Source organism: Callorhinus ursinus, unplaced genomic scaffold (genome assembly GCF_003265705.2).
Source record: "Callorhinus ursinus isolate GAN/ISIS: 27379988/994484 unplaced genomic scaffold, GSC_fseal_2.0 scaffold11, whole genome shotgun sequence".
In the NCBI taxonomy this organism is placed as follows: domain Eukaryota; kingdom Metazoa; phylum Chordata; class Mammalia; order Carnivora; family Otariidae; genus Callorhinus; species Callorhinus ursinus.
Window position 1 is genome coordinate 56465923 of NW_027397073.1, and position 13681 is coordinate 56479603.

The window sequence follows — 13681 nt, forward strand, 5'->3', positions numbered from 1 at the left end:
CAATTTACATTTTAAACTATTTAATATATTTATTGTATACATGGTTTTAGTTAACCTCAGTGGAAAATGAAATCAGAACTGAAGAGATTTTAATGCACAAAAACAATTCTCAAAATATAAGCAATGATTCCCAACTGGGGAGTTTCTCTGAAGTTCAGGGTTCAGGCCCAGGACAAGAGTGAGGGAAAACTCCCTGTAGGTCAAAAGCTCTGCTGAAGTCATAGGATTGTACTTGGGGGCCCTTAATCAGAGTGAGCTTTCTCAAACACCCCCGGAAGGAGGTCTGGCTGTTCAGGCAGTTTTGCTTTACATCAGCTGTTAAAGAAGAAAGCAGAGTCTTGTTTAATTTTGTTAAATGACATGGATAGCACAATAGGAACAAAAATAATATCAAGTGGTTTCTCTATCAAAATTAGAATAATATTCTCCCACATATGTTATTCGGGGATAATGCAATGAAAACAATTTAAGTCACAACTGTGCCTTAACTGAGTCACAACTTATTTATTATTTGTAATAATTACTTGGAACATCTGAAATGCATAATTCAAATCCAGCATCACTGTGAGAAGATAAGACCATGGTTGTCCCCTAAAATGATTTCCTACTCTGGGGGTCACCTAAGATGAGTCACCTTGGTTAAGTCATATAGCTTACTTTACAAGGCATCCAATATTCCCAGAGTCTTAACTAAGGGTGAATTTATGTGTGTAGATATTTTAATTTTTCCAAGAATTCCTAGGTATTTGAAATAACCTTTCTAAAAATGTAAAGGATTTGTTATCCAAACCATGTATTTTTCTTAGTCTCTATTCTATATCCACCTGATCTAAAACTTCCCTTAGTGACAATGCCACTTAAAAGTGAATGGGCCAAGCAGACATCCATACGTACCAGGATAGCCACCGACATAAATGGGATTGTTGGTGTCTGCTGAGGTGGACTGGGTGTGTGGACTCTCAGCACGAACTACATTCCCATCAACAATTAGAACCAAGCGGTGTTTGCTTTTCTGAGCTTGAAGTGTGTGCCATTTTCCATCGCAGACAGTATTGGTAGCTTTGGGCTTGTATGTGGCTGTTATCCTACCGGCACCATTGTTAACATGAAACAAGATCTAAACCAGCAAAACACAGGCAGATATCTTGGTGAATTCTTCCATATTTAAGGAACACAATCCATTTATATAATGCTCTTGAAATAGATAAAAATCTCAAAATTCTGCTAAAAAGGAAGGCAAACTATGAAACACTGAAAGGATTCAGATTTTATTACTCCCCAAATTACAGAAAAGACCAATGACCACCTCCATGGGAATCAGCCTGAGCCACTGTTTTTTTGCATTATGTCCTCCAATCAGTGGCTCATTTTCAGGATAGCAGGAGCTGTTGGGTTGACTGAGGGTCAGTTAATAGCAGGTGACTAGCACCTATGAAGAGACATTTACTCACTGTCTTCTGACAGACTGTAGATGCTCTACCACAGCACGTGGTAACACAAAAAAATCTACGATGTGCAACAAAAGATGGCAGGGAAGACTTGCAAGTACACCGTTGTAAGGTGCTTATGCTGTATGGGAGGGGGCCCAGTGTATTTCGAGGTAGACTGTAACAAATTATAGATGTAGATTATAAACCCTTGGGCGACAGCTAAGCAAAGTTTTAAAGGAAAAATAAGCTAATAATAGAGGTAAAATATACATCAGAAATTACACTTTTGGCAACTGTTACACTTCTGATGACATTTTCAGGTGTCACATTTTTTCAAAATTCTTTTGAAGTGCAGATTAGGAAGCATTTGGTGTAAGCCACAGCGCAGAGAGGCAAGCAGTGTGCTGGAGAGGCAGCTTTGTGTAGACAGGGGGTGAAGAGCTGAAGCGTAAGGGATGCTTTCTTATAGCCTCCTCACCCCCATGCTAGGATGTCCTAGGAGCCAGAAACCCCGCAGGGAATAAGCCGAATTACTAGAAACAAGCAAATAAGATTGGGAGAAATCTAGTGCAAAAAGACTTGTTCCTTCCCTTACAGGTGGCAATAGCTTAAGAAGATTCAAGCATTAGTCCCAGAGCAACACAAGTTGACCCCAGTGCAAGAGAAATGGTGCAAAGTGCAGCTAGGTAGAGAGAGGACTTGAGAGACCTCTCCCATTCCCCCACGGCCTAGGAGGGGGCTGGCAGAAACTCCCCAGTTCTCAGATGGCCCTCGGGGGGGCACAGAATGTGGCCAAAGAGGCAGCAATGCCCCTGACCGGAGGGAAGCCTCATCTGCCGAGGATGTTGGCCACGTCTCCAGGCTCAGCCCCCACACACTGGTGATGCTGAGACCTCAGACTACTCATTACAACTGGCCAGGGACAACGGGCCTCCGGCGCAAAAGACAGAGGTTGTGCCCGAAAACCAGGAGACTCAAGCCATACCTCGACTACTGTCAGGAGAGAGCTTCCAGAAAAGAAAAAGGACAAGAAGCACTCTTCCTTCCCACCTTGCCTGCGGCCAGACGGCCCCAGTGGGGCGAGGAAGGAAAATGAGAACCAGGAGAAACTCTGGAAACAGTTCTGAAGCGAAAGAGACTAAGGTACTCCTAATTGTTGAATTTATTTTGTTCCCAAAAATGAGAAGGACTGAAGGCTGAAAAGCAAGGGTGGAATAGTTACAGAAAAAATTTGTTTTTTGCATTAAAAAAAAATTAGATGATGGTATATCCATCACGTGGAATTCTGTGCCATAAAAAGCAATGAACTGTTGATACACACAACCCGGTCAACTACCAGGAAATGAGGCTAAGTGTAAAAAGCCAATCTCAAGAGGATATAGACTGCAACATATGGTTTATATAACAATCATGAAATAACAGCAGCAGAACAGATTCATGGTTGCCCAGGGCTAGGGAGAGAGCTGGTGTGGATATGAAGGGGTAGCTCCACAGAGCATTGTGGTAATGGTACAATTAAGTGTCTTGATTGTGAGGGTGGATACATAAAGCTAAACAAGATACATATGATAATATTATATAAAGCTACACCCACCCACACAGACACACACACACACACGTGTACATATACAACTAGTGTAACTGAAAAAAGTCTGGATCCTGCCAATGTCAGTTTCCTGGATTTGATGTTGGATAAGAGTTATGTAAGCTGCTAACACTGGAGGAGCCTGGGGGAAGGGTGCAAGAAGACCTCCCTGTACATGTTACTATAACTTGCCCACAGTCTATATTTCCAAATAACAAGTTGACAAATATTAGGGAGGGTAAGAGCATCAGGTTGGCAACTTTCAGATGGTGTATTATAGTTGTAATTTTGCTTTAAATTTAATTTCAATTTTTTTTGTCATTTGTAATCTTTTTAGGATTAATTGAACCTTTTCTCCACTCCATTGAAATGGATCATTGGAAATTTGGATCTAGGTATTTCGGCTTGTTTCTCAGTTGCTCTGTTTCTGACACTGGGGTAAGCAGGAACCCCATCGAGATCAAGCACCTACCTTGCCATTTACAATCTCTAATCCAATGGCATCTACTTTGGCGCTGCTGATCCCCAGGAGGACACCGTTCTCAGAGGTGGTACGAAATTCCAGTGAGATGTTTACATCTGATCGGACTTTGTAGCCTTCCTTGACTGAAAAATACAAAGATAACCCCCAGTTGGGAGTGAGCCTGGCCCAAGAAGGCTCAGGGTCAAAGAGGTCATGGGCTGGCTGTCTGGCTGTGTATTTTGGCTCCTGGCTCAGGAGGCCTGGCTCTAGCTCTTTCTCTGATCCAGCTCCATCCTCACCAGCAAGTCACTTCCACCCTCTGAGCCTCAGCTTCCTCATCTGTAAGATGAAGTGATGCTATTAAAGAAGACCTACGCCATCATCAGGGCTAAGCCAGACTAGAGTCGAGGCAGGCCCATCCTTTCATCTAGAGCCACAGAGGGGGAAAAACCAGAAGGATTTGATCCATATAATCCCATCATCATCCAGCAGGGAGTAGTCCACTCTATTTTCCCAATACTGGGTATGTCATCATATACTAGCATCCATACTAGGTGTTTCTAAAGTGGGGATTTAAAGAAATGGATATTTTATTTAGGCGATGGGAAAGCTGAAGAAGCAAACTGGGGCTATGTAGCAGGCAGTCGTTCAGTCCAGGGTTAAAGGGGAACTGGGAGCAGGTGGGGTGACCAGAGCTGGGAAGCACTGAGTGAGGGGTGCATGCTAGCTCTGCCCCCTGTCCACCTGCCCCTGACTCCCCCTGACTCCCGCCAGGGCCTCCCTGGAAGCCAGATAAATGCGGCTCCCTGCGAAGAAGGCGGAACAGAGGCCAAGAGGAGCACCGTCCTGAGTGCAGATAGGAGGTTAACAGCAAATCGCGGACACCAAATGGAGAGGGAACGCCAGATACGTTACAAAGGCTAGTTCTAAACCTTGAGGAATTTACATTCTAAGGCACTTTAGACATTTAAATTCCTCTACTTAGGATCAATATTTTCAACAGTCTCAATGGAGTCAGTTTCTTCATCAAACCTGACTTGCATTTGGCTGGCTGGTCTAGATATTTTATGCTGACTTTGTCAAAGGCCTTTATTAACTTGAGCAGAGACAATATGCGTTACATAAATTTAGGGGAAATGCAGATGAAACCGGTGCCACATGTGTGCCCTCTGCCAGGAGGTACAGCACTGCTGGGGGGAGCAGGCTTTGTATTAGCGTTGAGAAATCCTGATAAACTGGAACACTAACTGTGGTCTTGGCGCAGCCTTGTCCGGGAGTCCTGCCCTAGCATATCATTCTCGGGTCCCTATCTAAGTGCAGCCTAACCCCAAAGGTTCCCTTCGTGTTGATAATACATACCAAGAGCTGCATATCCCCTTCCTTCAAAGAAGGTTCCTTCCTGGGCCACTGTATAGCACCTGGTTACTGCAAATGCAGACACTGGGCTGTCCTTGTCCAGCTGTCTGCCATTCACTGTCACCTCCCCAATGCAGGCGGGGACACTGTGGGTGACCTAAACCAAATGAAAGGACAATAGATGCTCTAAGTTTAATGAGAAGGGCCAGGGTCAGTCTTTCCTATACTTCAATAAAACATTAAAATATGAGCTTTTGGTTTTTAAAATCGAATTTTCACAATAGTTTACATAAATGTTTAATTGAAAGCTACTAGCTAGCAGTATCTTGGCTAATAATGCAGTAAAAGTGTTCTCTATTATTTGGATTAAGTAGTGTGGAAATCAAGAATGCTGGGTTTTCTAATCTGCAAATACAAATCCACTGGACTTCCCTGACTCGTACCAAGGCCAAATGGCTGTGGAAAGGGAAATGTTCATTAACTAACAGGTAGGAAAGACTGGCTGAGCTTCAAGGGCTTCCAAGGGGAAGCCCAAACACCCAATACGGGGATGAGGTTTAAAAGGTTTGTATCATGCAGCCAAGCCGCAGGCTCAAACAAGATAATTTAACATAAACATTTTCCTTTACAAAAGAAACAAGATAAAAACACAGCTACAATAAAGGTAAAATGGGCTCTGAACAGAAAACGCTGCTTACATTCCCAACGTTCCTGGCCCTGTGCTCAGGGGGAAGGCCCCCGAGATACAGCTTTCCTTCCACATCCAACATGGTCCCATCTCCCACAGCAGTCACCATGGGGGATTCCTGGCCGTCGACCGTTATGAAGCCCTTTCTTTTAAAGTGCTCTGTCTTGACCTAGAACAAAATGAGAATATCCAGTTTTTAAGGAATCTGAGAAAACATTAACAGATGTTTGTTTGCAACATCCATTCATTATAGCTGTAAATAACCTGAATGAGATCCTAAAGGATGGCTCCAAATTTTACACAGTTGGTGTTGAGGAGCTTCTCATCAAGTCGAGAACATTTCTGGTACCTTTTCATTCATTCTACCAACGTCTGCTCAGTGCCTGTTAGGTGTCAGGCACTGAGCTAAGCCCTGGTGATACTTCAGGACGTCGCAAAGGTCCCGGCCTGCAAGGAGCTTATAGTCTACAGGGGAGATACTAGACACAAAGCAAGCGAGGTCATTTCATGACCGTGAAGTGGATGGAATAAAACAGCATGAGTGATCACAAGCTTCCTGAGAACATACCGTGTGCCACCTGCCATCACTGATCAGTGCAGGGTGGGAGACCTTCGTTCTGCCTTTCCCAAGATCAAACAGGAAGTGAAGGTGGCCCCCATGTAGCTGGAGCGTGGCATAATCAACTTGGTTCTGATGAGCCATGTAGTAAATCAGACCGCTGGAGGCAAATGTTCGGATACTTAGCTGAACTGAGAGCCTGGAAAAAAAAACAAGAGCTCAGCCCTCAGAAAGGAATAAACTTTCACTTTTACTTTTAAAAATAACCTCAGAGAGAGAACCCAGTAGTTGTTTCAACCTTTATATTGAACATCTCGGCAGTCATTCATTATTCATTCATCCATCCATTCATTCAATTAAGGGTTACCCCATATGTATATCTGCCAGGAACTGTTCTAGATGGTGAGGCTGAAGCAGTGGACAAAGAGGAATGTCCTTTCTCCCACAAAACTAATACTAGAAATCTATTCGATCAAATTGGGTCATGAGAGGCAAACTGGTGGTTATTTCTATTAAGTAGTCAGGCAGGAAGCTCTGAACGACAGGAGCAAGCCTCACAAAGCTCAGCAGGATAGACCGGCATTTTGTTTTCGGACAGCACGGAGTATGTGAAAACAATGGCCTGATTTGGCGGGACAGCCAGGAACCCCCTAGCAGGGCTCCACGGGCGAAGGCGGCGCACGGCCGCCGATGGGGGCTGGCATCTGGGCGGCCGCCCACAGATGGACGCACAGCATCACCACAGTGCTCAGGGACGGGGACAGGAGGGTGTGGCCCTGCCCTCGCGGATGAGGGGCTCTGAGAGGCAGTACTTAGATCTGAGGTGCAGAGGGGAGTGGGCGGGGCTTGGTTTACATTTTCAAAGGAAGCTGTGCTGTGAAGAAGCCACCGGTGAGGCCGGGGTGGCAGCAGACATGAGGCAGGGAGCTGTTGCAAGAGTCCAGAGGCCAGGTCGTGGTGGCTCCAACCAGGGCGATGTGGGGGATCTAGAGGGGGTAAGCTAATTCACAAAATGTTCCAGAGGAAGAAGCAATAGGACTTGCGGACGGACTGAATTTGGAGAGGCAGGGAACGAGAGTAACCATCTCTAGGTTAGGGCCCCAGGCACCCAGGGGAGCGGTGCTGATGGCTACAGAAATGGCAAAGACGAGGACAGCAGGTCCGGGGGAAGACTGAACTCATGGGAGGGGCCCATGCCAATGCACAAGGAGGCGTGGAGGAGCCGGCCGGGTGTACGCCTCCTGAGTCTGAAGCAGACGTCAGGGCTAGACATGTGGGTGCTGGTGCAAATAAATGGTATTTTAAAGCCACTGAAATATGGAAGTTCACCTAGGAGAATACACAGAAGAGGGCCTGGGCCTTCTCGGGGGGAAGAGGAGCCAGCAAAGGAGACTGAGCAGGGGGGCACAGGGAGACCAGGAAATCAGGAGCATGTGGGGCTAAGACAGCCCAGTGCATGTGATAATGCTGAGGGCCCAGCAAGGAAGGCCTCACGGGGATGTGGCCACAGCGGGGCTGCCGTAACTGTGGCAAGAGCAATCAAGAAGTGAGGGGAGGCTGACTGGGTGTGGGGGGGGGGAAGGGGGGGGGGGGGAGGCAGTCTGCCACAGAAGGCAGCCTTTGTTGTTGTTGTTGTTTTTAAAGCAACTCTTTCAAGGAGTCTTGAAATACAGCCAGGATACTGTGGGGGTAGGGTGGGATGTGGAGTCTCTTAGAGTTTAAGTTAGGAACTACCAGACAGGGAATGGTTACCAGCATAAACGCAGTGCCTGGGTTTGAATCCTAGTTCTGCTGTGTGCCCTGAGCAGGCGACTTCACTTCCCTGTACCTCAGTTTCCTCATCTATAAAATAAAGAGCATACCTTCCTCATAGGATAATTATAGGACTGAGTTGGGGTGTATGTATGAAATACTGAGGCAGTCTGGGCACAAGTGTTTGCTCCTCTTGTTAACACTGATGCTGATGAGGGCGATGGCTCTGAGAGAGGTGATGGGCTCCAGAGGGCAAGCGAGAGGGGCCAGTAGCACCCCTCCTCTGTGGTAGCAGGGGAAGAGGTACAAGGGTGGGGACAGAGGCAGGGAGGGGGGTTGCTCTTTTTGGTAGTGGACAGATGAGGGAGTTCTCTCTGTTCCCTGAGGCGGTCATGGGCTGGGGCATGGAGAGAGGCTGTGGGAATGTACAGAGTTTTGAGATAAGAGAAGCTATGAGAAGTAAAAACGCGTGAACGTATGAGAGAACCGTACTGGCTGCCCGTGTAATCTGGAGGTTCCGTCTGAAATCACTGGCTTCAGGTCAAACCAGGGAGGAAAGAGACACACACTTCTACAGCCTTGACCCCCAGTTTGGGTTCTGGCACGGATTAGCCAAGTAGGAGTTCTCCCCAGGGCCAGTGAACAAAGGAACATGGGTATTAATGGCCTAGGCCCATCTGGTTTGGGGATAAACGGTGCTGCGTGGGGTGCGGAGGGAGGTGGTGGTGAGAAAGCATGAGGGCTTTGAGGTCTTGGCGCAGTTGAGGAGCTGCTGGGATGGGAAGCAACAGTAGCGAGAAGGAGGAGGGACTGATTAAGAGGATGCTTCAGACAGAGATTTTGGAGGTGGGATGGGTATTGACAAAGTGGCCCAGGGTATGATCATGGGGAATGGGTGGCTGAGGAAAGCCCCCTGAAAGACAGGAGCCAGAGGACTTGGAAGGTCAGATGCGGGCTGGTTGAAGTCCTGGAGAGGATGGCCCCAGCTGTGGAACAAAGACACTGAGTCAAGGTCTGAAGCCCGCGGGATGGGGTCAGTGATCACAAGGGGCAGTAGTGACGGGTGCAGCCTGGAGCACCTGGAGAAGAGGAGGAATGTGGAATCTGGAGGAACCCTGACCAGTCCCAGGCCTTCTCCGAGGGACGTGGACTGGCTTAGCTGAGGGAGGGTCCTCGGGGACAAGGAGGTATGAGGGCGAGAAGGGTCGGGGGCGCACTGGTGTGGCACCAGGGGGTTCGAGGGGCACAGTGAGAGAGTCTGGGGGGACAATTTGATCAGATTCGTAAGTGCTTACAATACAGTAGGGTTGAAAGTCCAGATGATGATAGATCCAGAGGACTTGAGATTCTAGAACAAGAGTGCTTTAGAGAGATAACCTACCTATGTACTTTCCTACATTCACACAGAGAGGCAGCAACCGGCCTTCACCAGAAGGGGCGAGGACAGACCCCAGGAGCCCCAGTGAAGCACATCTGAAGCGTCTACTGTGCACAAAGGCTGCATTCCTGTCCTCTGCCTTCTTGCTGCTGAAGAATACCTCCCGGGTTCATCTCTCAGTGAGACACCGAATACGGACTTTAGAGCAATACCCACCTCTTTCTGACAGCCAGCTGATTGAAAGGCAACACGAAATGGCTGCTTTGCATGAGACCAAACTGGTGAGCACGGGGGATATACTCTGGGGCTCTGTCCACAGCACACCGTTCCTGTAAGAGATGCGGACGGACTCTCACCACACAGAGCCAGGGCCGCCACTAACATGTACACAAGTTTTTCCATGAAGAAGACCTCTCTGAAGCAACTGAATTAGAACACCAACAGCTACAAGTATGTGTTGGCACAGACTTAATCTTTGCTTTAAATAATTAACTTGCTATCTCTTTATCTCTGAGAAGGCAATTGGAGCTTCTGTCTTTCACCTTAGTCCCACTCAAGTTTGCTTAAAATTCCCCTGAGTTTTCATCCGGGGAAGGGCCAGAGGGTATCAGCGGCTGCAGGAGCAGCTCCAGCACGTGCACCAGGAAACTGGAAGTGCCCACAGGCCCCTTGCCTGGCAGGGTCTCTGAGGGTGACATCTCTAATTCCTCCTGGGCAGTAGCAAGGTACAGCAGAGAGGAGCCCGTGTGGGAGGGGGTCTGCTTGGAAACCTGCGTCCTGACAGCACCCTCCACATAGTGAGTCCGAACCACATGAGGCCTCAGACTCACATTTCTGGCTTGCAAGCGGTGGGGGGGGGGCATGTGGTGGTGCTACCAAGAGAGCTGGTTTGAACTCAACGATTGGCTCTGCTTGGAAGGTACTGCTCTTTGCGTGACTGCACCACCACATACTTAGAGTGCATGCTTTTAACCAAGGAAATGGAGAAATCAGAAAAGGGAGAAGAAAATGAAAACTAATAACTGCCATTAAAAATATTTGGTCAATACATATGCAATGGAATATTGCTCAGCCGTCAAAAAGAATGAAATCTTGCCACTGGCAAAGACTTGGGTGGAGCTACAGAGTGATGCTAAGTGAAGTAAGTCAGAGAAAGACAAATACTATATGATTTCCCTTATATGTGGAATTTAAGAAACAAAACTAATGAACATATGGGAAGGGAGAAAAAGAGAGAGAGACTCTTAATGATAGAGAACAGAGTTGCTGGAGGGGAGGTTTGTGGGGGATGGGCTAGATGGGGGATGGGCATTAAGGAGGGCATGGGATGTGATGAGCACTGGGTGTTACATGCAACTGATAAATTGCTGAACTCTACATCTGAGACTAATGATGTACTATATGTTGGCTAACTGAATTAAAAAAAAAAAAAAAAAAAAGAGTAAGGAAAGCCCCTCTTACCAGACTTGGTAAAGGCTGGGGCTGTGGCAGGAGCTCACTGTCTTCTCTGTCAAGAGCCGGCTTTGGCCTTTCTGAAAGCAAGCAGGCATCCAAGTCCACCTGTTCATTGCCAGCCGCACTCGTGAAATCCAAATGTCTAGATACAAAGTGTTTACAAAATTAAGATGCTACAAGTCAACACATAAACCAATGTCATTTGACTCTTGAGCACTAACATCCATGCGGAACCGCTCATCTCTTACTCTTACGTTACGGTAACCAAGCTGACCATCTTCCACGGCGTTTGATTCTTGCCGCCCCCGCCCCTCCAGCCCCTCCCCACGTTGTCCACCTGGCCACCACCCCTCCAGAACCGGCTCAGGTGCCACCAGCCCCTCCTGCAGCCTGGGCCTGGGCCAAGGGAAAGACTGGCTCTGGCCCTCACAGTAGTGCGCACACTGGCCTCACTTAAACACTCATTTCTTTCCTTCTTACAGGTTTACAGCTGCCAGGAAGTCATGAAGTACACTTCTCCTAATTCCCTTTACTCTGTAGCCCTTGCAACATGTCCCATCTGCCTCTACCCTCTTGGCACTTTCTGGGGACATGGCTGTGAACAGCACAGAAACGTTTCTGCCCTATGGAATTCCCAGCCTCATGGTTTTCAGGAAGAAGAAGACGCCAAATCACTTGGTACATTTATAAACAGAACTGGGTGAATAAATAAATCAACTGTACAAATACGTAAACCAAGGCTCTGACATTAGAATTGTGCTGAAACCCAATATACTGTTTTATTCTTTTAAATTTCAAGGACTCTTAAGAGATTCTTTTATAGAGGACACGGTGACCATCAAAGATCCAGGTCCTTATTCGTGGTCTCAAGGCAAAATCAGCAGCCCAGCTAGGAGGGGAACCTCGGTCTCCTGACGCTCAGCGCATGCTCAGTTTCTCCCGGGCAGACTCTGGCTCCGCACCCCCCACCTCCAGCTCATAGCACGGCCTTTGTCCCACCAGCACTCTTACCTAGGCAGAGGCTGAGTGAGGAAGAAGTAACCACCCATGGGCACATGTCCATTCTCTTCCTCATCGTGAGCCCCCCAGAGGACACAGACTAACAGTTCTTAATTAGACAGTCCGTGTTTTAGGAGGAACCATTAATAATCTGAAGCTGCAAGTAGCCCAGCTGTAAAGGCTCCTTAAAGCAGTGAGCTCAAGGCAGCAAGAAACCTGCATCACAAAATCTCTGTATTCCCTGAAATGCAGGTCAAAAGTGTATTTGACCTCTGATGTTTATTGATGGTCCTATCGAACTAATGTTCAGTGGTATTTTTTTTTTTTAATTCTAGGATTACCAGATCTATCCATCATTCTAATCCAATAAAATCCATTTGGGTGACTGTTGTGATAGAACAATGGGGTTCACTTGTTATTCAGAAACGTAGGATTTTAGGCAATCTCAAACAACAAAATTAGATAGCAGATCAGTGTCAGTACTCGGCAATAAAAGATTTCTAGGAAGTGCAAAAACGTGTTGAGAGCAGTTATACTTACTCCATGTCAAAGATCAGGTTTTTGATACAGCCATGCAACGATCTTCTCATCTTGAGCACTGATGTCCCCTCCCCCTCTGGAATCCCCCCTATGTACAGCTTGGATACATTTATTGTCCTTTCTGCTGAGGGGCCCAACTTCATTTCTACAGGATTCATCTCATCCATTTGGACAGTGATAACTCTAAAAGGTCAAAGGAGGGGAAAAAAAAGCTTTTAAATATAATGAAACATAACTATTTTAATATATAATTCCACAAGTTCATACTGAATGAAAAAAGTTCATACTGAAATATAAATTTTTAACATGACACTATATGAATAAAAAGGTGAATCTTGAAAATGAAAACTTAAAATTGAACATTCTCCCCAAATGAATACATGTTATTAAACACTGTTGAGTTCAGTTGCTTTTTGGAGGGTATTGTTCTTTTACTTTATCTGTGATGAAATGTCCAACATGCTTTTAAAATATTTGGTCTATAGTTTTGGAGGGAAATACATAGGGATGTTGATATAACACTATTTTACTATTTGTATTTTACTGTTTACTATGTTACTATTTACTAATTTTTCCATTTGCTTTTTTAGTATTAATGTAATGTTATTTACTAACACTATGGTACCATTTGCCACAGAATGATTCTAAGACAATGTAGACTAGGCCCCAGAAAAGAGCAGGGTTAAGGTTTTTCAATTTTGAAAATTCCACAAATATCTTATTTCAAAGCAGATGAAATTAATTTCCAGGGAGGTATTCTAGCAAGGTTCCAGAATTATTATGGAGCTATAAAATCTCTGAATGCTCATGACCTCATACTAATCATCCCAATCATTTCACTGCAAAGAGTATCCTAACGAGGTTCCTATTGGTGAGGTCACCATGCCCTTGTACACAAATACCTCCCGGTCCTTATCAAGGAAATGGAATGCTCTTGTCCATCGCCATATGTGCCCTTGGGAGCACGCAGGAGAGCTCTTCTCAGGCTTGTTCCATCGCCAGAGTTAACATGCACTTCAATGTGGCCTTCAATCAGCATGATGGAAAAGAATGGCTGGGAAGGTTGCTAAGAGATTTCAGATAGAAAAAAACATTACTATGTGATTTTTAAAATTATTATCTTATGAAGATAATGGAATATTAATAAGCAATTTATTAAGAATATCACCATCTCCATCTAACACAACTCTTTTATATTTTGTATATGACTTTCTAATCTTTGCTCATATAACTTACATTCGGCATTATGCTCATATCACTAACCATATCAAAGATTTCCACTTCTACATAGCCTTCATACTTTTTATTGCCACATTGTGTGCCAACAAATAGATACATTATAAGTATTGATCAATTTTTTATTGTTAAAAATTTAGTTTCCAATTTTTTGTTACCATTCATAACACTTTTTGCCCGTGAAATTGTTTCTGACATTTCTAAAAGGAGGATTAAAAGGTTGAAGAGTTTGGAAATTAT

At 45.6% G+C, this 13681-nt stretch overlaps 1 protein-coding gene and 1 long non-coding RNA gene across 2 annotated transcripts in view; one reads left to right on the top strand and one right to left on the bottom strand.

Moving 5' to 3' along the window:
• Positions 1-14: 14 nt before the first annotated feature.
• Positions 15-13681, bottom strand: part of LAMA1 (laminin subunit alpha 1) — a 164877-nt gene continuing 151210 nt past the window's right edge. Inside the window, exons 54-63 of the mRNA XM_073898513.1 lie at positions 13108-13271; positions 12206-12388; positions 10673-10808; positions 9428-9540; positions 6091-6280; positions 5533-5691; positions 4838-4991; positions 3488-3621; positions 895-1117; positions 15-315 (exon numbers count right to left, since the gene is read on the bottom strand). Of these exons, the coding sequence (XP_073754614.1) occupies positions 155-315; positions 895-1117; positions 3488-3621; positions 4838-4991; positions 5533-5691; positions 6091-6280; positions 9428-9540; positions 10673-10808; positions 12206-12388; positions 13108-13271 (1617 nt within the window). The 3' untranslated portion in view covers positions 15-154. The remainder of the gene's footprint in view (positions 316-894; positions 1118-3487; positions 3622-4837; positions 4992-5532; positions 5692-6090; positions 6281-9427; positions 9541-10672; positions 10809-12205; positions 12389-13107; positions 13272-13681) is intronic.
• LOC141373757 (uncharacterized) lies at positions 9407-11400 on the top strand. Its single transcript, XR_012380081.1, has 2 exons — positions 9407-9492; positions 11149-11400. It is a non-coding gene; the product is annotated as an uncharacterized lncRNA (long non-coding RNA).